At 40.9% G+C, this 26,018-nt stretch overlaps 1 protein-coding gene across 1 annotated transcript; it reads right to left on the reverse strand.

Annotated features, from left to right (window-relative positions):
* Window positions 1-251: 251 nt before the first annotated feature.
* Window positions 252-25,908, reverse strand: LOC143288540 (palmitoyltransferase ZDHHC8B-like). The gene is made up of 8 exons (XM_076597132.1): window positions 25,726-25,908; window positions 20,237-20,358; window positions 18,823-18,980; window positions 16,415-16,587; window positions 15,067-15,169; window positions 13,707-13,798; window positions 10,136-10,286; window positions 252-6,220 (listed from the first exon to the last, which is right to left on the reverse strand). Exons 1-8 carry the CDS (start codon window positions 25,815-25,817, stop codon window positions 5,135-5,137), a joined length of 1,977 nt encoding a protein of 658 aa, XP_076453247.1. The 5' UTR covers window positions 25,818-25,908; the 3' UTR covers window positions 252-5,134.
* Between the last annotated feature and the right edge of the window lie 110 nt (window positions 25,909-26,018).

Raw genomic sequence — 26,018 nt, forward strand, 5'->3', positions numbered from 1 at the left:
CAACAGGTGAAGCAGAAGAAAAATATCTGATTCTGATGTTGTTTAGAGTAAACGTAGCATACAAAACAAACGAAAAATTTGTTCAATGTACGAGATGCAACATATGAAACATGAAAAAGCCTAATTCTAATGTGGCTCAGTGTCACTGTCTAAAATGTAGTTTTTAATTTAATTAGAAATGCACTCAAATGTTACGTCTGTTCCTCTTGTCTCACTCCCAACCAACCTAAAAACCTCTCTACTTTCAATCAGAAAAAGAACAAAGACCGAAAAAGAAACAACAGATTACTATGAAAACGCATAAAGCCTGAACACACAGTCAGTTATGAAGGTGGAAGAAAAAGCAAACAGCACCCTCCACCAGAACAAAAAAATGACACGGGACACTTTCTTGGAACAATTTTGTACAATGAAGCACAAATCAAAATGTGGGGGTGGGTGGGGGAGGGAGACAAACCAGCCCAAACCCAACTTGACCCAAACATATGATGCATTCAGATGAGGGATGAGTGAAAAACACATGAACAGTTTGCCCTGATGGTCATTAAAGGAACAAACAACCCCCCCAAAAAAACACCACCTGTATGAGAAGTGGAAATGGGATCTGAGGTTCTGTCAGGGACAAAGGGATTTTATCTCTCTTTTTAAAAAAAACAAAAAAAACATTTTATTTAAATCAAATCAACATTCGCTGTCACGTTAAACAAGATATGACAATGCTGAGACAACCACAGAGTCAAACCTGTCTCTCGCATCACCTCTTCCCAAGGTGGTCACTGCATTTTGGACGCAAACATTAAAGGAACCTTTCTTTTTTCACTGGTACTTCTACTAGGAAACTTCAGGTTCCTTTATTGGTTCAACACTGGGGAAATAAAAAAAGAGTAAATATAATTCCATTGTCTGTTCCTGTCTGCCTGGAAAATACAACTTTAAAGAACTATGTGAAAGAACTTTATCCATGACAATGATAACACATGCAAGATTTCATTCTAAATCACATCTCGCATATTCTCATACTAACTGAACAGATCCACTGCCTGTTGTTTACAAGTAAGAGTGTAAACACTGTACAGAACAACAGAGGCCTATGTATGATTTCCAGTTCTGTATATATCTCCTGATATGCCATCGTTCAGGCCTTGGTATCTGTTGAAGTCAGGGGCAGATCCACTGTCGATACAATTACAGACGGTCATTTTTCTTCATCCCCGACCTGGTGCTGTGACCACTGAGATATTCCCAAGTCATGAACTGATGAGTGTAGGTCAGTGTATTCTGCTGGAGAAGTGCCACTTGCCAACAAACAAGTTGAAGAACTGTCCCAAGTATCTTACAACCTTCCCTCTTATTCACACAGCACTATCAACACAACACTGACAGGTGTGTTAGCCCAATGGTTAAGAGCACTGGATTCTTGCCCAAGTTTCCTGAGTTTGATCCCAGGTTCCGGTGCACCTGGTGGGTTAAGGGTGGAGATTTTTCTGATCTCCTAAGTCAATGTTTGTGCAGACCTATTGCCTGAAATCTCTTCATGAGTAAATTATGCATGCAGAAGGTCTAACACTCATGTTAAAGATTCTGTAGTCTGTGTCAGCGTTCCGAGGGCTATGGAAACAATATTATACCCAGCATGCACACCCCCGAAAACAGAGTATGGCTGCCAACATGGCTGGGTTTAAAAAGAAACAAAAAAAGTCATACATGTAAAAGTTTACATGTCTGAGTGAGCGTGCGTGTGGATGACTGATACCTAACTGATTAACACCAAAGTGAATAATGAGTGCCCAAAGGCAGATTTCAATCAGCTCTAACTAGGAAGGCAGCCTGTTGAGCAAATGACTGTTTGAAAAGCACTATGAGCCTGGTCACTGACAGAGGATAGGCGCTTACAATTATCAAGATCAATCAATCAACTTTGTGTTTGTCAAGTGCTTAGAGTTGGTCTGACCGAGTATAGCACTTTAAGTGTTTATATTATTATTACAAAAAAGCCTTCGCCAGACCCAGACTCACTACAAATATTGTTGATGGGAACCTATGAACAGCCTCCACAATACTCGGGAGTAAATTATTCACATAAATCAGTGAGGACTTCTTCCCTGTGAAAGCACTAATGGGAACACGGGTCATGTGACTAACGACCCCACCCGCAAATCAGTGGGATGAAAATAATGCCGCACACAGATAACAAGCAATGAGGCCGGTTCAGTCTGCCATACACACCACATCATTTATAAGTTATGATCAGTTCTATATATATATATATATATCTATTATCACAGCTCTGAAGTCAAGAAACAAGAACATGCAGAGACTGCATGCATCAGGACATGTGTACAACAGCACCTGGGATGGTCCAAAATCATGTGGTAACTCTCATAATTACAATGATTACCTTAGTCCTCCTTCCTGTGCACTAATTGTTCTCACACTCTAAGCTAAGGAAACGGAATCAGACAAACTGAATCATATTTTTTCTCATTGCTTGTTTGATTTCATCATTAATTCATCTTTTACCACAAAATAAAAAGAACCTTTAGTAAAATATACAAAAAAAATTCCATGGCTTGTAAGAAAAAAACAAACATGTAATGCACACAACTGCTGTATACACAGAGGATAGAAACAAGTAATACCTGTCATTATAATTATCTATTAAGAATATATAAAAGCAAGAAAAACAAAGTCTCTTTCATCAACAATAAAACAAAATGAAAAAAAGAAACAGGCCATAACAATCAGAAACACATAAGCAGTTGCACACAAGATTTCAAAGTCACACAATCAACTTGATGTACTGGTGTCACCAGATTTCCCACTTTGACTTACACAGATAAGAGAAAACAAGAAAGTGTCCACACACACACACACACACACACACCGTGTTATGTCATGTTGAAGCTTCCCACACCCCTTCCAGCCTCAACCCCTGACACTGAAGTCAGTCATAAACTGACGCACCAATGACATCGAAGCCCTTAAGAGGACTCCCGCCCACAAACAAAACAAACATGTCGGTACTTCCTGAGCCACAATTCTGAGCCATCACCAGATTGTCAACAGCACAGGTAATTCCCATCACAATCATTAGTGCCCTGTAGATCTCTCTCCCTCTCTCTCTTTTTTTTTTCTTTTTTTCGGCACGCCTGTTTAAGCTTTTGACTTTGTCCTCTCTGTACATTATAGCTATACTCCTACAGGATTGTTTACACTTCCATACTGATTGATCACAAAGAAAAGCTTTTAAACAAAACAGATTATACAGACTGACAGCCAGTAATAGTGGAAAGCATAAAAATAACAATGGTAGATAACCATTACATAAACCCTCATGAAATAGATGTCCATTATGTAAACCCTCCTGGAATAAATCAGGTTATGGAAAGGGAACAGATTATCATCTTCAGATGAGTTGGTATTTTGCTAAAAACGATGAACAGCCACTTGAATGAAATATCTAACTCTGCGTGTGTGGGTAGGTCGTAGTGCCTTTAAAGCAATGAATAGTAGAATCTGGTATTTGTGCTGATGGAAGTATGAGGGTGTGTGTGTGTGTGTGTGTGTGTGTGTGTGTGTGTGTGTGTGTGTGCATGCGCGTATAAGCTGCAAATGTTTAGCTATGATAAAGACTTTTCTGGACAAAGATTAACTTATAAAAAATGTATAAAATGTAATTACTGTAGACTAATAACACTAAAAAAAAAGATGAAGAAACTTTCCAAGACAGGAACCAGAAAGAAGTCTGAAATAAAGTGATTTAAACTGGACCCATCCCTGGAAGATTTCAAATCTGAAGAGTTCCGTAACAATCATGCCATGTTTACACTGATATGATGGAAGTGTAATGGCACAATGCTCACCTAATCAGAACATGATCAAATGGGAAGCATGTACTTTGGTAAACACCTGTCTCGGGTATTAAACTACATTTACCTTTTTTGTCAAAAGCTGTTAAGTTCAGGATGCACAAATTTCCTGGATCAATTCATGACAAAAGCTTGAATTAACTCTTGTTCTCCTCTGACAACTTACTGACTTATTCACACTGGAGCTCAAGTTCTTGTCAAGCCACTGTGACTGTGCAGAAGTTGTAAAAATGAAAAACTTGGTTCACTTAGTTTTCTTGAAATTTGTTTTGACAATTCAAACCACCAGGTAGTCCCAAACATTTTCAATTCAAAAGTGATTTAGCGCCGATTTTACTGTATTGAAGTTCATGTAATTTGCTCATTTTATTGGAGAACTGTCCTTAAACTATTTTACCTTGCCAGTAAATCATCCTCCCCCCCTCCTCACCCCCCTCTCCCCAACAGCAACAAACAAACAAAAAGAAAACACAGTTGCAATGATCAGTGGATTTTTTCCCATCTCCCCGTTTACAAAAAGCCAGCACCCAGTCTCGTCAGAATGATGACTGCATAACTTTCAAGCTGGCTGTGCTGTGCTAGTGACTAAAATGAAGTGGGTATGTTGGCAAGCCTGCACTGTGGGCTGACTGCAAGCAGCAACATATTTTCTGGAAGGAGAAGCAGCAGCTGTATCCACAACAGCCCCAACTAGCTGTGCACAGACCCACATCTCCCCTCTCTGTTTTCCTCCTAGTCTGCAGATGGACATCTATCTCTTCAGCTGCTACAAACATACCTTGCATTGCATGGGGGAAGAAGAAAATCACTAGCATGTGACACAATGAATCACAGATGCTGGCAATCAACAAAATGTCCAGACAAGTTCATCATAGAGAATGTGCAAACCTCACACCGTTAAAGACTGACTGACTTCAATCTCCTGTCAGCATACTTTGTTCCTTTGTAGGCTCAGTCGCTCTCCCACATGGTTCACCATTTCACACATGACCAAAAAATGACTTAGAGATATGACTGATTTTGCTCGTCTGCTCCCCCACATTTGTACCAAGCTCACAGCTAAAAAGTGAAAAGAGAAAAGAAGTAAAATAAATAATCTTTAAAATAGTGACTTGGAGAAAAAGGGGCCAAAGCAGACCCACCCCTCAGACTTCACGCGTTCCTGGTATGAGTAAAGCTGCCTTGGCTGAACGCGTGTGAGAGCGCCGTCACCACCACGGAGAGCTGTTACCACGTCGACGACACACACACACATCCTCACACCATCACACAGACGCCTCATATGTGGCAACCGAGTCGTAGACGCTTTTGCCGCTCTCTTTGCGAGTCTGTCTCAAGCGACTGCTCTGCGTCTGTTCCCTTTCTCTCACCTCTGCCGCCTCAGTCAGCTGCAAGGCCTGAACAAAGGAGGGCGGGTGGAACTGCATGTCAGGGCCGTCCCCAGGCTGGGGAGACTGTAAGGCACCCCGGGGGTACCCCTTGTGGCTCCCCACCCCACCCAACCGTCCATCCACAGGGAGTATGGAGTTGGCAGCTGAGTGATAAGACGATACGCTGGCTTCTCTTGACCGCCCCGGCAACTCATCTGCAAGGCCCTCTCTTGAGCGGCTGAGGTACTCTCGTGAGCGCGACATGATGTTCTCTTTTGAGCGATTAAGGCTTTCACGTGACTTGCTCCTGGCCGGGTGGAACGTTCTGGCCCGGTCTTTGACCACAGTAGAAGGGTGAGGAGGACAGGGGCTGGCCGGACTGAAGGTAAAGCCCTCTCTGCTGGCAGACGGGGACATGGGAAGTCCTGCCCGCCCGTTCCCAGCAGGGTAGGAAGCTGGAGGGGCCGTGGTGTAGGGGGAGGTCACCTGGATGGGCTGGGGATTGGGAGTCGTCTTCTCCCCCTCCCGTCCCAGCAACCCCCCTCCTTCCCAGGGGCTGCGGGGGTGTGGGTGGATGAGCTTGGTGCGTGAAGAGAAGCGCTCCCCGCTGGGGCTGGTGGGAAGGCTGCCCCCTCCGCCTGTGGGTGACTGTGGGCTGAGGTCCTCTCCACCACTTACGGGGGCCCGGCGGACGTGGTGTCGCTGGGGGGAGGCAGAGGCTGCCCGCTGATAGATGCTGATATGCGGGATTGGGACAGAGTGATGGTCACTGCCCCGCAGGCTGTGGTTGCTGTCACCGATGCGGCGAGCAGCATGAAGGGGTGCCCCCACAGACGTGGGGTGGGGAGCTGGGGTGAACTGGGACACGTCATACAGGTTGCTGTAGGAACCCAGGCGGCGCTGGGCGGGTGGGGAGGGCTGACAATCCAGGGACTGGCTGCCTTTGTCGAAATAGGGGTCCGGGGCAGTGAACATCATCCCCTGTGGACCACAGACATCGTTACACCACCGTCTGTTTTCAACATAAAACTACAATCAACTTAAAGTACAATCATAAACAACATTTTTGCTAAATAAAACATTATTTTCTTTACTCTAAGCAAACATTAGAAACCTATTAAAAAAATTTTTTTTGACCCTGACCTTCATGCCCCATTAAGGGTAAACCTCCTGAGGTCATTGATCTACAAAACCATGTAAGGTTTTATCATCATCATGAACATCTGCTGACAAGTTCTGAAAAGTGAAATTTCCCAGCAAGCAGCAACACCACCATGTACAGGGATGTTCTTGCAGGCCACCAGTTTAACTAAGCCTGAAAATAATTATACAGTCTAAGCCTCAACTCTCTCATAAACAACAGCAGATATTAAGTCAGCCAGTGAGCTAATATCTCCACCAAAAAACAGATTTGTTAATTCATTCACATATTTCCGACTCATTAACACAGGATTTTTCATTCCTGACAGCAGATTCCTCAGTCACCATGCTGTGTAGATTTTTTTGTTCAAGATGACCAGCTTACTTTCTTATTTATAACTCAAAAAGTCATATTTAACACAGGTAATCATTTTGTGTAATGTTGAGGGGGGGGGGGGGGGGGGGGAAATTATACTAAATACTCAACACCCCAAAACTGACGATTTCTCTTCCATTTTCTTCCAGCCTTACAACTAACATTTACTGTTTTATTCAAACGAACTGGTGTAGTTGAAGTATTCACTGGTCAGTCCATGTCTGCTCTTCTCCCTTCCAACACTAGTTTTCAAATGTAAATCAAACAAAAGATAAATCTGTCATACTGTTGACAGGGAAAATGTCTGACCAAATATTTTTGGTCAACAAAATTTCAAGTGTAGAAAATGAAATGTGTGAGTGAAAACTGCATTTGGCTAAAAAAAACAACAACACAACCCTGAAATCTGGTCTTCAGGTCTAGCCTTCACATTCTGGTCATAACAGTGTAATTCAGGGTGTGATACCGTGGTTTCTGTGTCCAAATCATAGCACAGCGAGTCTGAGAACATAAAAGATATGCAATGATCCCGTCATCCAGATTGCCAGACCCGAACCTGTCCTTCCTAATGATGCACCAATCTGTCACCAACCATGCATATAATGACAACAGTCACCATACAATTTGAGGCAAAAAAAGCAACTTAAAAAACATATATTTATAAATGAGTAAGCTGACAAGCACAGTTGCCAGCATACGTGTACCATACAAGCAGACACACATCCCACAAAGACATCAAAAAGACTAAAAGCATCAGACTGAGAACTCATGCAGAAGGCTTGGCAACACAAAGAAACAAAGCAGCCAGATGCTATATATTCTGCCTTACCGTTCAAGCATATGTGGGTAAAAAGATCAGAAACTGACCTACCATTTGGGGACTTGTTACAATCAAGAGGAGGTATCATCCAAACAAATATTAAGCCAGAGCAAACTTGCTCAAGGTATTACAACCCATGTATTTGAACATGATTTGAAAAACATTGCATATTCTTTCTTTTTTTTTTAAAACACAAATATCTATTCTAAAAAAAAATTAATAATAATAAAAAATAATAAAAGCTAATATCTTTTTTTTCAAACACAAATATCTATTCTAAAATAATAATAATAATTAAAAAAAATAATAAAAGCTAATTCAAAATTGTCTTTCTTTTCCAGGCTTCTTAGTATGCGCATCAGGCAATTTTGCCTGCAATTCAAGAAAACATTGATTCTTTTAATTCTTTTCTCTCTTCTTTAAAAAAAAAAAATTTGTTTACAGGATATAGGGATATGAAGGAAGAATAATGCAGAAAGCAAAGAAAAGCTGTGATTGTCTTGGGGGAGATGGGTGAAGGGAAGCGGAGAGGAGAGAATGACGTACCTGTATAATCACAGCTGTGGAAACGAGCTGCAATAATTTGGATGTTTGTTTCTTCCATGACAATTGGAGCCATTTATCCTGAATTTATGTCACAGCCTACTAATAAATGAACACATAAACAAAAAGACAAAGAAACATCACATAACATTACTTTTGACTGATGACTGCTTTTATCACATGCCTCATTATCCACAAAATAATTGACAGGGTTAACATTCAAGCAAAATAACAGAGGATGGGTGTCAGGAAATGAGGAATATATGTTCGCACTGACCAATATTTGTGTTAAGAAAACAAAACAAAAAGTCTTGATGTCTCCATGATCAAGCTCATCATATCTGCAAACAATGGAGGAGGTATTGATTTATGTCAAAACTGTCAAGGTTTTCTAATCTGGAGATTATCTATTGTTTTTACTGAAGTGATGGTCATGCGAGGCCACAAGGGAATCTGATCCGTTTCCTCTCAAAATGACTGAACCAGGTTTAAGCAACAGTCAGTGAGGGCATCATCAGCTGTGGAAGTGTTTTTCAACAGCCAGTCAACCACAGTGCCTGCAACAGCCACTTGAAAAAAAGGGGCCTCCATCATGCATTTGAGTGTTGGTCTTCTTGCATGTACTTGATGCAGATAAACAGGAATAAAGTCTTACAAACCCAACTTGCCAATGTTTTAAAAAGGGGAATAATATATATGAAATGCTATAAACCAGTCTCCCGCAGTCCTTAACGCAAAAACTTGTTTACGACAATGTATCGCTGTAAGTTCAGGTTTAAATGCTAACATCAGCAAGAAATTTATAACGGAGAATTGAAGGCTGCTGGCCTGGAATACTGAACTCAACCAAGTGCAAAGAAAAAACATCAATAAACAAAGGCCCTCTCCATCCTAGGCTTCACACCACACAAACACCTCAGCAATAATAAACAGAAACAAAGCTCTCCAAATAAAATGGACCTCACTTTTTCCCAAAGGGGGTCACCCCCACACCCCAAACACATCTTCCAACAGAAACAACTGTGTGTCTGTCCCCAGAAACAACACACACACAGACATGCATATACACAAGCACACATAAAAGGTCTGTCCACAGACACGCACACATAGACATGCACATACACAAGCACACATACAAGGTCTGTCCACAGACACACACACAAAGACATGCACATACACAAGCACACATACAAGTTCTGTCCACAGACACACACACACACAGACATGCACATACACAAGCACACATACAAGTTCTGTCCACAGACACACACACACACAGACATGCACATACACAAGCACACATACAAGTTCTGTCCACAGACACACACACACACACAGACATGCACATACACAAGCACACATACAAGTTCTGTCCACAGACACACACACACAGACATGCACATACACAAGCACACATACAAGTTCTGTCCTCAGCCACACACACACACAAACACACACACACAGACATGCACAAGAACACATACAAGTTCTGTCCTCAGACACGCACACACACAGACATGCACACACACAAGCACACATACAAGTTCGGTCCTCAGACACACACACAGATATGCACGTACACAAACACATACAAGTTCTGTCCTCAGACACACACACAAAGACACACACACACACAGACATGCACTACACAAGCATACACACAAGTTCTGTTCACAGATACACAACACACACAAAGACATGCACATACACAAGTGCACATACAAGTTCTGTCTTGAGACACACAACACACACACACATACAAACATGCCCGTACACAAGCACACATATAAGTTCTTACCACACCACATGGAAGAAGGAAAGTCAACAGAAACAAGGAGTGTGAAGACAACAGTAGGCAGGAAGACGACGATCCCCTACAGCAGCCACCACAGCCACAACACCGCCATGGGACAACCACAACGACCCCCAGATGCTACAGGGCAGCGACACCGCGGGAGGAAATGAGAAGAAAAAAAGAGATAGGAGGAAACTGTATACAACCTTATAATTTACTCACGCTATTGTTGACCGTGGGGCTATGATGACGCACTCCATTCGCTGTGGTGCTCGCTTCCACGCTGATCTTCACGTCCTTCTCGGCAGCCACATACGTTACTTTGGACGAGTCGATGTGGATTGTCCTCGTTTTCGGAATGTATGACACCAACCTGCAAGCAAGCATTGCTCACTTACTTAGACACCACACCCAATTCACGGAAAGGAGTGAAAGAATGGAAATTTTCTGCCTAAAATTACGTTTAAGTAACATACTTACCATGACCCACTAGTGCAGACTCCGGCAGGGGTCTGACATTCCGTAAAAAGAGGGCGCTAGTCAGGGGAGGTTACCTATTTCCGGGAGGTTATCGGCCGTATCTACTTTCGTTTTCTCAGCATAGGCGGATAGTAGTTTGTACAGGACAGGAATGTCAGACCCCTGCCGGAGTCTGCACTAGTGGTTCACGGTTAAGTATGTGTAATTAAAAACCAAATGAACCAAAGCTGCATGGACAGCTGTGTTTTGGAAGTGACAACCAACAGCAGCGCTTCCCACTCCAAGCACTTACACACACACACACACACACACACACACACAATCCACTCCCTCAGGCAAACACAGATGTGAAAACTAGTCTTTCAGGTCTACTTTTTCTGGAAAGAAGACAGTACAGGTCCTTCCAATTTATGTTTTCACCTGACAGCAAAGCAATGCAATACTCTGATTTTGAAGTTGTTTAGTTTTCTTTTTTTCTCTCCGTGTGTGTGTGTGTGTGTGTGTGTGTGTGCATATTTTTTTTCTTGTTTTTGAAAACAAAAAATGTGATGACTTTAAGGGGAAATGGACTGAGCATTTTAAATGTATGTGAAATCATTAATTTCAAGGTGATGATCCTGTAAAAGGTTTCAAAACTTCAGAATATGAAACAGAACAGATATAACCAAAAATTTGTCATGTTGAAATGGTCAATTTCAAAAGGAAAATATTAAAGGAAAACAAAACTCAAGATTCCATACTCAAGATCTGATTATGACTATACATGCATTCATGCTTTGAATGGACTGTGACATTTTAAACAAACTCAAGCCATCAGGAACAAGAAATGTGAGTGTGTATGTGTGTGTGTTAAGCATGGCATTTTGAAGAGAGTGCAGATCTGCCTAAGAAATACATTAAAACAATGTGGCGCAAGCTTGCAAATGAAGGGAGAAAAACCCCAAACAACTTATTAAGTAAACATTAGTAAAAAAAGAAAAAAATGTGGAACCAAAAAGTAAAACTGAACACTAAGGACACCAGAAACTAACAGACTTTCAAATTTCAATGAAAACGCAAGAAAAATAGCAGTCATCTCTAATTTCACTACTACTTTTGAGCCACACCTGATTATCTCCCAAATTCCAGTTGAAATCCTTGCTTGAAGTCTTCTAACAGAAATCATGCCATGACAGCTTGAGTCACAAAACTCAATGGAGTAGTTCCAGTGACACTTTTGTTTCTGCTGCCAACACCAGTGACAGCAATGGAAAAGAAAAACAAAATCTGGCCAGTGGAGTACTGAAAGCCAGCTGGTGGTGTATCATATTTTTCAGGCAACAGCTGTAACCCAGTGCTGACATGGACAGACCTGTCCCACTCTCCTTTTTCCCCCCATACCACAAGAGAACATGTGATCTGTGTCAGATGATGGACTTTCTCTTCTGGCCAGTCAATCTCAGTGAAGAGAAAAGCGTAACAGACTTTTCCACTCCTGCAAGTCACCCTTGCCCGGCCAATGCAGTTCAGCCAATTGAGTGCCGCCATGTAATTAGCCCAGCAGATGTTCAGAGCCGGCTCAGCTTAGCGTGGCCTGGCAGGCTTCTGTGGCCTGGCTAAGACAGCTGAACACTTGAAGGTTGGCACATGGTGGAAAGAGTACGAGGCAACTGAAAGAAATGATATTATCTTCCTTTCAATTCCAAAGCCAAAAAACAAGGCTAGAAGAATGTAAAATGTGGATAAAAGCCTGTGGCTGACCTCACAATCAGCTGAACCCAGACATCATTTTCTCTTTGTTTGCCATACAGGATGGTTGAGCTGAGTCTCTTGAGTGAAGAGGTCTACAGACAGCCTGTTGTGAGCTGACAGCTTCCACTCTTTCCTTATGCTTGAACTTACTTATGCCACATGCTCTTGCGTAGCTCCAAATCTCTAAATAAAAATGGCAATAAACCAGAAACATTTAAAGGTAATATGTATGTAATTATACAGCAAAGTGTAGTTATGTTCAGTGATCTGAATTTGACCCTAAAAAGACATTAGAACCACCCAAAACTTCAAACCCCAACATTTTTAGTTACTCAGATGCAGCTCTGACACAACTATTTTTCTCTTCTCTCTTTCCAGTTTTGAACAGAACACTGTGTCCTTAATGATCAGACCTGAAAGAAGCCAGAGAAATATCCATTTTAAATTAAAACTCTTTCCTACAAAACACTTTCCTATAGTCTAGATTTCCAGTGTCCTCAATTGTTCAATCATCAACGCATAGGTACAGCAGCTGCTCACCAGCCAGTTACCTTATTTGTTTGTAAAAGTAATTCCCTTCTTTTTTGTTCCCTTTTTTTTTGCTCCGTTCTTTTTTCAGCTTCTCGGTGTCTTTTAAAATATAATCTGGAAAACGTAGGCAAGTGTTGGAGCACTCTGCATACAATCATGTACAGATATCTGTTACACATCCACTGGACTGCCAATCTTCTCTGGAAGAAAATTTGAGGTAGGTGTCTTGTTCCATGCAATGGCACTTGTTCCATGTAATAGCAATCTTGCTTAAAAGGGAAAAAGGTGCTCCATTTTAAAACATGCTTGCTGCTCTGTTAATAGGGAAATTATTGTCATCTTCAAAAAAATTTATCAACACAAGTCCTTTTACTTCACTGAAGCATTTCAATGATTAAAAGTAACATGAAACAACAACAACAAAAGAAGAAAAATGAACAAGAGAAATGGATGCTTGATGAAATGATGCTCATATATTCCTATACACACACACATACACTCACACATGAATCAACATCAATCAAACCAACCTTTCCTCTCTTTCACATTCACAAGTGTTAATTCAGCACGTTTTCATTGTACAGATCCAAAACACACGATTAAGCATGTTATGTTTGTTCGCAATGCATTTAAGATCCCCTGATATGTTGTACCTGTCTTTCATTTGTCTGTAGTTTTCTTAACATATAGATATAGCTAATAAATGTAACTAAATATCTTATTAACTGAAATCTAAAATGAAAAAGAAGTTAACATAAAAAGACATTAACTGTTGTGGTATAACAAAAATCCAGAAAAAAAAAGAAGGGAAAGAAGCAAGAGTGGGGAGGGTGCATGTTCGTAAGTCAATCTGTTAAGTTTACAAGAGCGACACTTTTAATGGAGAACCATGACTCACTTGGACCAGCCTGGACCACAAAAAACACAACCAACTAATATCAGCACAACACAGGATGATGAGTGATGTTTGATAAAAACACACTTCGTTAAAAAATCAACCTTCTTCACCAACAACAGGGCTAATTTTAATAATGGAGGATGAATGACTCACTTGGGCCAGCGTGGACCACATAAAACGTAGCTACAGTTGATACAGCACCCTCGATGAAATGGATTTAAACCCCCTTTGAATTTCCCCGTGACCTGCAAAACAACAACACAAACAATGCAAGAACCTCATGCTGTAGATAGACAACAATATTTTCTCACACTGAATTACTTTTTGTCACAATAGATTTCTGTGTAAAACTTCAGACTCTTTTCCTTAGGGAGAGCATGTCACCACAGTGCAATGCTACCCATTTTTTTCTTTTTTTCTGTTTGCTAGTGAATTTGGTTGGTAACTATCAAAATCAATTTTTCTGCATAATGTTTCCAGAGACAACCCTTGTGTTGCTGTGGGTTCTTTTACCACACTATGTGCGCACCGCACACTGGATCTTGCTTTATCATCTTATCCGACAGACTGTGTACTGCACTCTGACGGGTTTCAAAAAACAAACAAACAAACAAAAAAAAAAACCATAACTTTTTTTCCTATCCATTCAAGCTTGTTTTTTGTTTTTTTTTAACCCTACAATCACCAATAGCTTCTGGACATGTCACTCTGCACCAAAGCCATAGCTTACTGATCCTTATTATCACTTTTTTTTTTTTTTTTAAAGCTGCCCGATCATCTGTGCCAGCTGAATGGCATTACTCCCTTGCCACTCATCCAAACATTCTCCCAGTCAAACCCAAGTTGATCTGCTGCATTGCCAGTGCCAGCAGTCCACTGGGAGCTATCAATGTCAGGCCATGGTTGGCCACACACCATAGCCATCAGCAAATGATCGGTGCCAGATCCAAAGATAAGGATCACATTTCCAATGATATATCTAATTTCCAAACATATCAGCAATGGTATCTACAGAGCTGAAAACTGCATACTGTCATGTTCTGTCATTGTTTTTTTCTGTCAATAATGGCTTTTTGTGTGCGTGCTTTTTTCTGTGATGACAAACACACACATCAGTGCTGTATGCATCTTGATATAATCTGTACATAAAGCACACTTTGTACTTTACAATCAATGCTTCCATGAACCACAGACAACAGGTATCATCCATGTTTGAGCACATGGATTAAAAATTTGCACACATACTTTCCCATAAACACCAAAACAAAAGCAACAGAATTATAACAAATACTGCTGAGTCCTCAAAACACAAGTATGAATAACTCAATCGGTTGGTTTTCAAAAGCACATTTGTGTGTATTCCCAATGAACATGTTTTTCTATTTCTTAGTGTTTCCCCAACAGGAACGCTAGCAGCCCCCAGAAACTGCTGATAAACACACCAATATCTTTGTGATTGTGTCCATCACATGCAGGCAGGTCCCCTGCACCCCCTCTGTGTTGCCAGACTCACCTGTTCGTTTGTTGTTCTACCCCTGGACACCAGCATCATGTGGAAGCCTGTGAGGCCAAAGACTGGAATCGTGGACAGTGCTACAATACATACCACCACAATGCTAAAAACAGTTAAGGAGCTTGCCACAGTTTGTACTGGTGCATCAACTTCATGGGCACGCTCACCTAACACACTGGAATCAGAACATGGCCAAGAGGGGCAGATTGGAGAGAGAGAGAGAGAGAGAGAGAGAGAGAGAGAGAGAGAGAAACTGACTTTATTGTGGAGGCTACTGACCCATATACTAAAGGGGAAAGTCACAGAGGACAGGGGTGAGGGGAGAGGGAGAAGGGGTTGGGGCCAAATAAATCAACAGTGTTCATTCTGTGTGTTCTCACATGTTCATGCAAACCATGTCAGCTCACAGAAAGTAATACAATCAACAGAAGCTTTAAATATAGCAGGCACACACACACACACACACACACACAGATAGAATGACAAATGTTGTGAGGGTAGAAAGGATAAGCTGGAAGTTTCTTTACACCATGCCCTCACACATGCATACACATACATACGCACAATATAATAGATGAAGTAAGAGAGAGAGAGAGAGAGACAGAGAGAGAGAGAGAACTCAGAACTCAGAACTCAAAACGTTTTTATTCAAGGATTAATATTTTAGGCATTGCCTATTCTTCCAATCTGTCCTTGCTAATCTACATCTATTACAAATAGCACACACATAAATGAAAGGAAAAGGTTTTCATGCACACAGAGAGAGAGAGAGAGAGAGAGAGAGAGAGAGAGAGAGAGAGAGAAACAAAGACAGTCCTTTCACAAGCTGGCTTTGATAACTATCAGTTTCTTCATTTGGAAATGTCAACTCCAAAGTCAAAGCCATTCTTTTAATTTAGATTACTTATCATAGATGGAAAACCTTGAACAAGAGGCGCCTGCAGAGGAGGTGAAAAAAACTTGGAACTTCTCAGGTGGTATCAAACCCAAACAAACTACAGCTTCGGTTTCATTTTCAGCACAAATTCACTTCAGCAGGAACAAACATCTGTGGCTTTGCAGAATTTGCCTAAATTAACTGTGTTGAATTTGATCCAGTCATTAACTCACAAATATCCAAACTGACAGTATTTTACCTTGAAGTCACTGGTCAAAAGTCCAATTTTTAGCTCAAGCCAGTTATGAAATATAAGTATGTATAAACAGTGTTTTAGTGACTGATACAAGTGACAGACAGAAAGAGTGTACCCTACACCCCCAACCCCCTCACTAAACTTACAAAAAGCACTAACAGCAAGCACTACATACTGTAGCATGACCCTGCCCCCACCTTCACCAAAAAGGATACGAAATGATGGGGCCAGGCTTGGACAGCTGGTCCCTGTGGTCCAGAATGTAGACCACACTCTGGGCCAAGATGCTGACCATATGTACCGACAGGGAGATCAGCAACAGGAAAAAATAGCGGTAGTTTCGCCGCCCTATGCAGTTGTTCAGCCATGGACAATGGTGATCAAATGTCTGCAACACACACACAGGGTTCCAAAGGCTTTCAGTCAGCTTGTGTCTAGTCATAAATGTGGTTGCAGATATCTGGATAAATCACTAACAGTTGATGTTAAAGAAAGCAGCAAACGATGTTTTCAGGTGACAATGTTAGTACTCATATAATCCTCTTTGTGTCCTGTGGTACATAAGATCATCACCAGGTATCTCCACTGCTTCCTGTCTTGTGCTATCTCATTCTTAGATAATTTCCCAACACAGAGACAGTAAGTTCTATGAGTGGAACAAAAAACTCCAACCAAATAAACAAAAACAATCCCTCTCTTTTAATGGCACTTGCTTCTTCAAAACATTGGAGTTCACCTTCTCCATCACAGAAAAATAAGATTAGACAGTAGGCTCAAAGAGAGATGTGTTAAACTTTTGAAAATGTTGGTCTAAAAAAAGCCTCCAACCCACCAGGGTAGGTGGATGAAGGTGGGTGAGAAACCTGTTAATTTTAGGTTAACAGGCTGTATATCACTTAGCAGTAATGAGCTGATTCACTAAATAGTCATTATTCACGTTCCCTTTGTCAGGGCAAAGTCTTTCAGTCAAAGTTCCTTCTCATTCACCGCCCACACCTGGTAGAACTCTTTGCCAGAGAGACTGGGACAAACCCAAACCTAGTTAAAAGCTTCAAAACCAGTCTCATGACTTATCTGTTCAAGACCGCCTAGGATTTTTTTTCTGATGTACCGTAAAGTTCGGTCTATGGAGCGCGCAGGTATATAAGCCGCACCCACTATTTTTTTTTTTTTAATTGAACTTCATTCACACATAAGCCGCACTGGCTTATAAGCCGCACTTATCACCAGTATCGGTACACATACCCATACTACAGAAAAGCTATCAATACTGTAGGTTATGAAATAAACATAAGCGGAAACAACACAAAGAAAAGCGAGCGAAAATACTGCTACTGTCACACACACACAAAAAAGAAGAATAAATAAAATAAACAAAAAAACAAAAAACAAAAAAAGATCCATAATTTAGGGATAGTCAAATTTATTCAATGTCGTCCTGCTCACTGAATCCACTGAAATCTTCGTCTTCAGTGTCCGAGTTACAGGTGAACCAGCACAGCTTCCTCCATCATCTTGTCACTGACTTCAGCCTCACTTTCACTTGATGAACATGAATGCAAGGTGGAGGTTGCTGCTGGTCCATCACTTGCACTGTCATCTGCTAGGTCGATCGCCTTCAATTTGAAGGCTGCATCATAGGCATTACGTCACGTTTTCGGCATGATGAGGGTGGGCGCTTGAGCAGAGTAGACCTGAATGCTGATGTAAAGGCTTTAATGTGTGCGGATTTGATTTTTAAAACATGAATAGTTAGCACACTAACCTGAAGCTCATCCAAAAATTCATGGACAGAAATCATGATTTTGGCGAGTTGAAGGGCAGCTAAGAATAGACGAGAACGTGACACTCTTGGGAAAATTAAAATCCTCAGATAAGCCGCATCCCTGTATAAGCCGCAGAGGCTGAAGCTGGGAGAAAAAGCTGCGGCTTTTAGACCAAACTTTATGGTACTGTCTTGTGATTGTTTCAAATGTTATTTTAGTCAGACTTATTTTTTGATGGATGGTGTAACATACAACACTTATGTAATCTTAATACTGTAACTATTGTATTACAAAGCAGCTGAGCAAAATCCATTTGATTTGGTGCTCTATATACTAACTTACTATCAAAGCATTTCAACCTAATATTCTTTTCCAAATATCGCAGTTGTACAACTAACCCTGTCTGGACCACTCACTAAAAATCAAATCAAAACAAAAAAACACAAACACAAGTACCAGTCACTGAACTAATACATTTAACAATGGACACAAAACTTCCTTCTCTCTCCACCTCACCCATACACTTCCGACAATTTGCAGTCAAAAAACATAAAGCACATCTAAGAAAAAAAGATACCCCCTTCACTATTCCCATAATAGAGAACTGCAACAACCTTGGCACAAGGGTAAACAATACACTTGTAGGCAGGGAAAAAAAAAAAGTTGGTGTTGCACTGTTGCAACGTGCTGTCCTTTGGGAAAGCAGCCTGAATTTCACACAGAGAAATCTGTTCTGATGAAATGTAACACAATACAACACATGCAAAAACTAACAAGACACTGTAGTACAAATGTCAGTGACACAATCTCTCCATTGTTCGGACAGATGGTAAACCATGATTGGAAGCTCCACTCACCTCTATACAGTTGTTACAGACGCTACAGTGTGAACAGCGTGGAGGGCGGTAAAACTGGCAGGTGGTACACCACTTCATGCGCACCATCACCCCCTTGATCTCCACATTCTTGTAGAGTGGTGCTCGAAAGTCGTCGCTCACCTGTTCATCTTCATGGGCTGAAAACAACAAGGTTACAAAAGATAATATTACTAACAAAAGTCTCCTACTCAATGATAAAATGAAGTTAGGAAGTGAATGAGCAGAATTAGAAAGTATAGGAATGATACACTTCCATTCTTTGGTAAGCAGAAGCTATAAAGTAGGTGACAAACACCCACTCTGTGGTAAGCAGAAGTTATAAAGTAGATGACTAACACACACTCCATGGTAAGCAGAAGTTAAAAAGCAGATGACTGACAGAATTCCACTCTTTAGTAAGAAGTTGTAAAGCAGATGACTAATACACTTCCACTCTATGATAACCAAAGTCACAAAGCAGATTCAAGTCCACATGTACGGTCATTTGAGAGCAACAAGATAACAGATCTGCTTAATGAAGACCATCCCATAGGGTAAAATGGTCCAATGGACCTTCACAGATCCTGATTTTGCTGATGATACAAGCCTCCTCTCACAAAGATGCCAATACACTCAAGAGAACTAATGTCTTTCAGAAAAAAGCAATAGGAAGCAGACCTTAAATATCAACACCAGAATCCTGTTTACGTAAATCCATGAAAATCAACAACAATCAGGACAATCCAACCCGCCAGCAAGGCAAGACAGTAAAGAAATGGAAAAGTCTGTCTGCCTAGGTAGTAGGTAACATGGTCAGCAAAGATGGAGGTGTAAATGGAGACAAAAATAAGGCAAGGCACACAGTGAACAACTTGCGGCCAATACAAACTCCACAGACATCTACAACCAACCTCAAGATTCAACACAAAATGTGAAGTAGTAGTCCTGCTTGCACACTTGAAGACTAGTATAGTTGGAAATTTGTGTGCAGTGTATCTTTCAGATATCCTAAAGTACCATGTCAACGTAAGTAATGTGCAGACTGCCAATGCTTTGTAAATCCCCTTTGCTAAATACACAGGCAAAAATCAAATCTGCATGTCAAAGATCCATTTATCCATCATTCCACGTTAGTGTCAGTTGGGTTATGGAAACACAAATATACACCTGAGAACTCAGTATGGCTACATCAGTCAGTCAGTGACAGAGTAAAATAAAAACTGCACATACTTCATTACTTCATACTTGTATGTAAAATTAAACCCGCACTCCTAAATATCTGGACAGGATCTTTATTTTTGTTGCCATGTGACACTGTGCATGCTGAAACCAATACTGTCTTCTGACTGAAAGCAGCATCATCAGCTTCTCCTCACTGAAGGCAGTCTCATCAATCAAAACATGCATGACTCACCTTTGGGGTAAATGCCCGGGTCCATGAAGGTGGTGAGGGAGAGGTTGAGGATGACAAAGAGGGCCAGAACCCCCTGGTAAATGGGGAAGGCATAGGAGTAGGTCTCCAACAGGTACCTGCATCTGAAAGATAAACAACAGATGCAAAGCCTTCAAAACTCATGTATTATACTCATCCAACAACGAAAGGAATTATACGACAGAAAAAAATGCACAGCAAATCAGATCATCTCACAACAGGGCAAAACTTTATCCCATACTGCTAATAATGATCCACTAATTCAAGTCAGCATTTGGTAGGGTATGTAAACAGGAACATACTCAGCATACACACCTCTGAAGTATGGCTCAGCAGCAGAGTATAAACAGCCACACATCATACCTGTAAAATCTAAATAACTATGATACTAAAAAAGTTACGTAAAGAAATCAGCATTCAAATTTTTATGCAATCAACTGTTACTAAAACTGATCAAACATACAACATAGTTGCATTCATCATCTCAATGGGAACATTCTACAATGATTAAACAATGTCCATAATCACTAAATTATGTACTGAAAAAAGGGGTGAGCTAATAGTAATACTAAAAAAACCCACAAAAATCTGACACTTGTTTCCCTGCTTCCATATGAACTGTAGTCAGATAAAGGGGTGGTGGAGTGGCAGTGCCTCACAGCCCATTACTCCACATCCCACAATGTAACAGCTACATCACAACTTTGTGCATTCCCACAGGCCACATGGTTCAGTGCTCAATCATAATGACTCATCCACATGCCTGTCAAGATGTGTGAGAGAAGTTTATGCAGCCCAAGCAGATTGCAAAAATACCACAAGCAAGATGAGCTTGTGAAAACAATCGTATGCCTTCCCTGAAACATGTACACCCACACACAGCCATGTCCATACATACATCACAGTGTCTGTAACTTAGTTCCACACGTTTATTATGATAAGGCCTTGGATCCCAGCCAAGACTGCACCCTTCCATCCCACTGAGAGAAGCAATGTTTTATTTCTGACAATCAAACAGAACCATTGATTAATCAGGTCTCCAACCACAGAACTGAACAGCCAGCTATAGAAAACCAAACTATCAAAGAAAACAAGCATAAATTCATACACACCATAACTCAAAATTAAAAACATGTTATGTGGGGGTGTGGAGAGTCAAGGTATGAAATTGTTCAATTTCAGATGTGTTTTTTAAACAAGACCTACAAAGATCCAAGTATCAGTAACACTGGCTTTGTGCAATGTTACAAGAGTGGAAATATCGGAGTTGATACCAAAAGTTTTTTCTGCTGAAAACCGGCCCAACACTAACTTTATTTTCACTGTTCATGTTAGTTGTTACATATAAGACATTTAGGAACCCTTAATAAATTACAATATAACATGCACAATGCTAAGATCAATGTATTCAGGAAGAATTTTACTTCTTACAATAGCAAAAACAAAACTGTTGTGTAAGTGCTATAATAAACTGACATCTAGGCATAACATTTCTTTTTGTCTGTGTTACGAAAACATGCACAGACAATACTGTCAACCCACTTTGATGCATATCTTGTCTAAATGTATGCAAGTGATAATTTGATTATTCAACAAACTTAATCCCTCTGTGAATGTGATGCATTCGCAACTATCAACTTAACTTTCTGTGCGTAGTGTAAAGGGAGCGGGGGGAATGCTAAACATGCAGTGCATGTGTAATCCTTTTGGTAAATGGATTTTGTCTGTCTTGTTCGATTTTTAGTGTGTGTCATTCTGTGTGTGTGTGTGTGTGTGTGTGTGTGTGTGTGTGTGTGTGTGTGTGTGTGTGTGTGTGTGTGTTCATTTAATGTATGGTTTGTGTGTGTGTGTGTACACGGAGTGTGTGTGTGTGTGTGTGTGTGTGTGTGTGTGTGTGTGTGTGTGTGTGTGAGAGAGAGAGAGAGAGAGAGAGATAGAGAGAGAGAGAGAGAGTCAGTGTGTGTGTGAATGTTTTATTTTTCCATGTTTCTATGAGTCCATCCTTCCCATATATATATATATATATATATATATATATATGTAATCAGCATACTGATTACCATTAATCTTGAAAGTTTTTTTGCTTTTCTTATCCTAAATTGCCAGCTGTCCCCAGTTCTTCCCAGTGTCCTCAGCTCTCACAGTCATGGTGACCCCAGCCTCGAAGTCACTTTCACTGCCATACTTGTGGTCAGTCCATGGCCAAGTCTTTTGGTGTTGGCAGATTCATTGGTGGTAGTTTCCACTCCAGGACATATGCCCATTGAACATGGCTCAGTCAATGTCAAACTGATCATTGTTGTCAGTATGAATCAGAGGTGGTGTCCTGTGTGTTGCCTCATAAAGACACTTCTGCTGAACACCGCTGCAGTGACCTTGTCTGTGGCCTCCCCGAGACCAAAGGGAGGGCTCAGGTGTATCAACAATCAATACTGTTTCAATGTGGTTGATGGATACGATGGTACACACTCAGTCATTAAGGAAAGCCTCACTTTAACATGGTGCCTACAGAATTCCATCCAACCTTTCATTATGCATGCAGTTTATTCAAGAAAGAAAAGTGATGTCACCAACAATTGATGCAAGTGATTGCTTAGTAAACAAATCACTTGCTAAAATATACTGAGGAAAAAAATGCTGAGCAATCAGCAGATATCCTCTTCCTCACACGGATAGAGATGTGCGCTTTGATCATGTCAACTTCACCCTTGACCCAGCCAACTCTTCCTGCAGTCGATCAGTCACATGCACCCAATGCTGCAACACCACTTCCGCATTCCTTAGTCATTTAATATCTTAGCTATCTGTAAGATTTTAACTCTTTTAACAACAAGCAAAAAAGGCAAGTCATAGTGTACACTGCTCTGCATACTTGTTCATTCATTTTTCAATGCAAGAATATCATGTGCTACTGGTTTTATTGCTACATCAGGACAGGTTGAAAACACACCACTGCTTATCATATCACTTATCAAGGGAAGAAAGTGAACGATATAAATGCATTCCATCGATGTTAGGTCGCCAGGAGGCCACACACTAGAGAAGACCCTGCACTATTGCTGAGTCACTTCAGTGGTGTTCAGTGGTGCCTGTTCGGATTTAAGGAACTTTGGACACCACCTACTAAGCCCCCTACTAATGACAATAATGGCTTAGTCATGGAGCCAGACTGAGTGAGCGTCCCTCCCAGAGTGGTGACCGCCACCACATCCCTCAAATAACAGCCCCCAATGAATCTGCCAACACTAAAGACACTGATAGGACTCACCCCAAGCATGGAAGTGGAAGGGCATCGAAACTGAGGTCACCATGAGAGCAGGGCATGAAAGGCCACAGACTTTGAGACTGTTTTGTTTATATTGATGATGATGGAGGAGGAGGAGGATAACGATGACAGTGTTGCTGTGGAGGTCCATTTTGGTTTGGGACTGCGTGACAAGGCTGTACTCTATGCTTCCTGATGATATCTCAGCGTTAACCAGGCCCGAGAGATATAGATACTTGCAGTGTTGGTCAAGTAATTAGAGCAACACACCCAAAGACGCATCCTTGAAGTGGACGACACTTGACTATGTGGTCCCAGTCTCCCCATATAAGCCCACAGCACACTCAACTCTGCCACGGCAGCTGGTCGACTGCTTAACATTCATTAAACTATTTAAAGCTCCCTCTGTGAATTGCTATCATATGGACTTCCATCTAAAAACAAGCCAGGGTGTGGTTGTGTGGGGGATGATTCAAGATATTCTCTGCATTCTGATTAAACTGTATTGCTTTTCAAACATGTTCAAGGAGAGTTGGATTCTTTATCACTTCATATCGACAATGCAATCCAGATGTTGGGACTACGCCAAACCATCTGCCACTGCAGTCCTGGGATCAAACCCTACTCAGAAGACTGGCACACCCAAACCTTCATCTAGTTCATACATCGCAGAAGAGTTGGGAGGGTGGGCAGGGACAAAATGACTTGTTAATTGATTCTGATAAACTTTTCCGTATGTGCAGAAATATCATTGGTGATGGTAGACTCTTCATTTGCAAAGTCTCCGTGGCTCATTAGTTGGAGCGAATATGGAGTCCATAGTTGGCTTAACATTCTGTTTGAATGTATCCTTTCAATTTCTAATCTTTTACTCTGCCACTTGATACATACAGTCGAAAGCAAGTGAAAACTTGCTCTTATTAGAAATCTGATGCAAGAAATCACATCATCAACTTATATAAGTTACAAGCTCTACAGTAATTTTCACACACACACACACACACACATGGATTAGTTAAGTTGATGTGGCCTGCAAATGAGAAAGGCTTAAAATTTTTTTTTTTTTTAACACAAAAAAACACACCAAAAAACCGGTTGTATAACAGATCTCGTTATCAACTGTATTGCCAGCTAAATCATTAACTCAGTAAGATTATAAATATGATATATATCACAGTATCAGGTTCAAACATCCATTTTGATATGAGAAGATGATGATCTTGACCTTTCAGTTTCACCTCTCATCGTGTTTATCACACAATAGTATGAGGAAGACTGGCATTGAGCACATCTCATTTTGGAAATTTTCAAACATTCTGTCTGCACAAGTTAGGTAACATTTGCATGTACTTCAGACACTGTGACACACATACACACACACACACAAGCATGGAAAGTGACATTCTTATATATATTTCGATGCCATGCTTTTCAGCTAAACAGGAAGTGTCCTAAAGGTATGACTGGGTGAAACAAACAGCAACTCAGTTTCACTGTTCAAGAGACTTATAAGTGGTTACCTCTCACAAAGTATAAAAAGATAAATCATTGTTTTTCTTTGACATGGCAGTCTGGACAAATCTGCATTCACACTGACAGTGCATCAATTCATGCATTCTTCGAAGTTTTTGTGTGCACAACACTAATTTGATGCATCATGAAAAATCTAATCTCAATGACACACTTATCTGAATTCATATGGATCAGGTCAATTCTCGTGCGTCATAATCAGATACACACACTTGTATTACAATTATCACTTCTATTATTGTATTGATTCAACATCTTTCTGTTGGTTGACTGTCCAGCACTATGGCTTCATGTGTTAGTAATCACTACGCCCAAAAGTCAATATCATAGGCATATGTAAAGTAATTTTTTCATATTCCTTTACAATTAAATGAACATTGCTGAGGATGTCGATTCTGACACACCCAGTTTTTGACACAGACGAGAGAATGCAACTGCGACCATCACCATGATCAAGCATTACGCTGCCGACTGAGCGGACTCCGTCACTTAAGGTCATGGCAAATGTAAATTTCCAAACTACCATTCACATGTGCTTAATCCACAGTGGTGCTGTTTAACGGGACTGGTTATTTGTTTTGAAAATAAATAGCAATATCAAGATTACCCCCAACTAACTGATGTCTGTGACTGACGGCATTTGCCGTTGGGGTCAACTTAAGTGCCGCATACTTACACAAATGCAAAGTACAACCCAGTGCACCCCAGTATAAGCGTCCAGGCCAGTGTCACTGGAATCATTTTCGTTGAACATTCACACCGACCCATGGCTGTGTCAACTAGAGGAACATACTGATATTAGACTCCTTTCCTCGGAAACATTGCCTTTGCAAAGATGGCATTATTCGTCTTCCTCCGAAACCAGACAACACAGACAAGAAAATAACGCCGCGAGTAAAAATATTCACACATAGGTAAAGATCACCCTTAATTTCTTCAACTAAATGAGTACAGGTATTACCAACAGCT

Source organism: Babylonia areolata, chromosome 12, assembly GCF_041734735.1.
Source record: "Babylonia areolata isolate BAREFJ2019XMU chromosome 12, ASM4173473v1, whole genome shotgun sequence".
Taxonomy (NCBI): domain Eukaryota; kingdom Metazoa; phylum Mollusca; class Gastropoda; order Neogastropoda; family Buccinidae; genus Babylonia; species Babylonia areolata.

What these genes read in the sequence shown, in the direction of transcription:
- LOC143288540 (XM_076597132.1), bottom strand. Translation starts at nt 25,817, where the DNA reads ATGGGTCGGTGTGAATGTTCAACGAAAATGATTCCAGTGACACTGGCC. An exon ending in TGTGGTCCACGCTGGCCCAA is followed by an intron (nt 10,287 to 13,706) that starts GTGAGTCATTCA and finishes GCTTGCTTGCAG; the next exon opens with GTTGGTGTCATACATTCCGA. An exon ending in GCCCCACGGTCAACAATAGC is followed by an intron (nt 6,221 to 10,135) that starts GTGAGTAAATTA and finishes TGTGGTCCACAG; the next exon opens with GGGATGATGTTCACTGCCCC.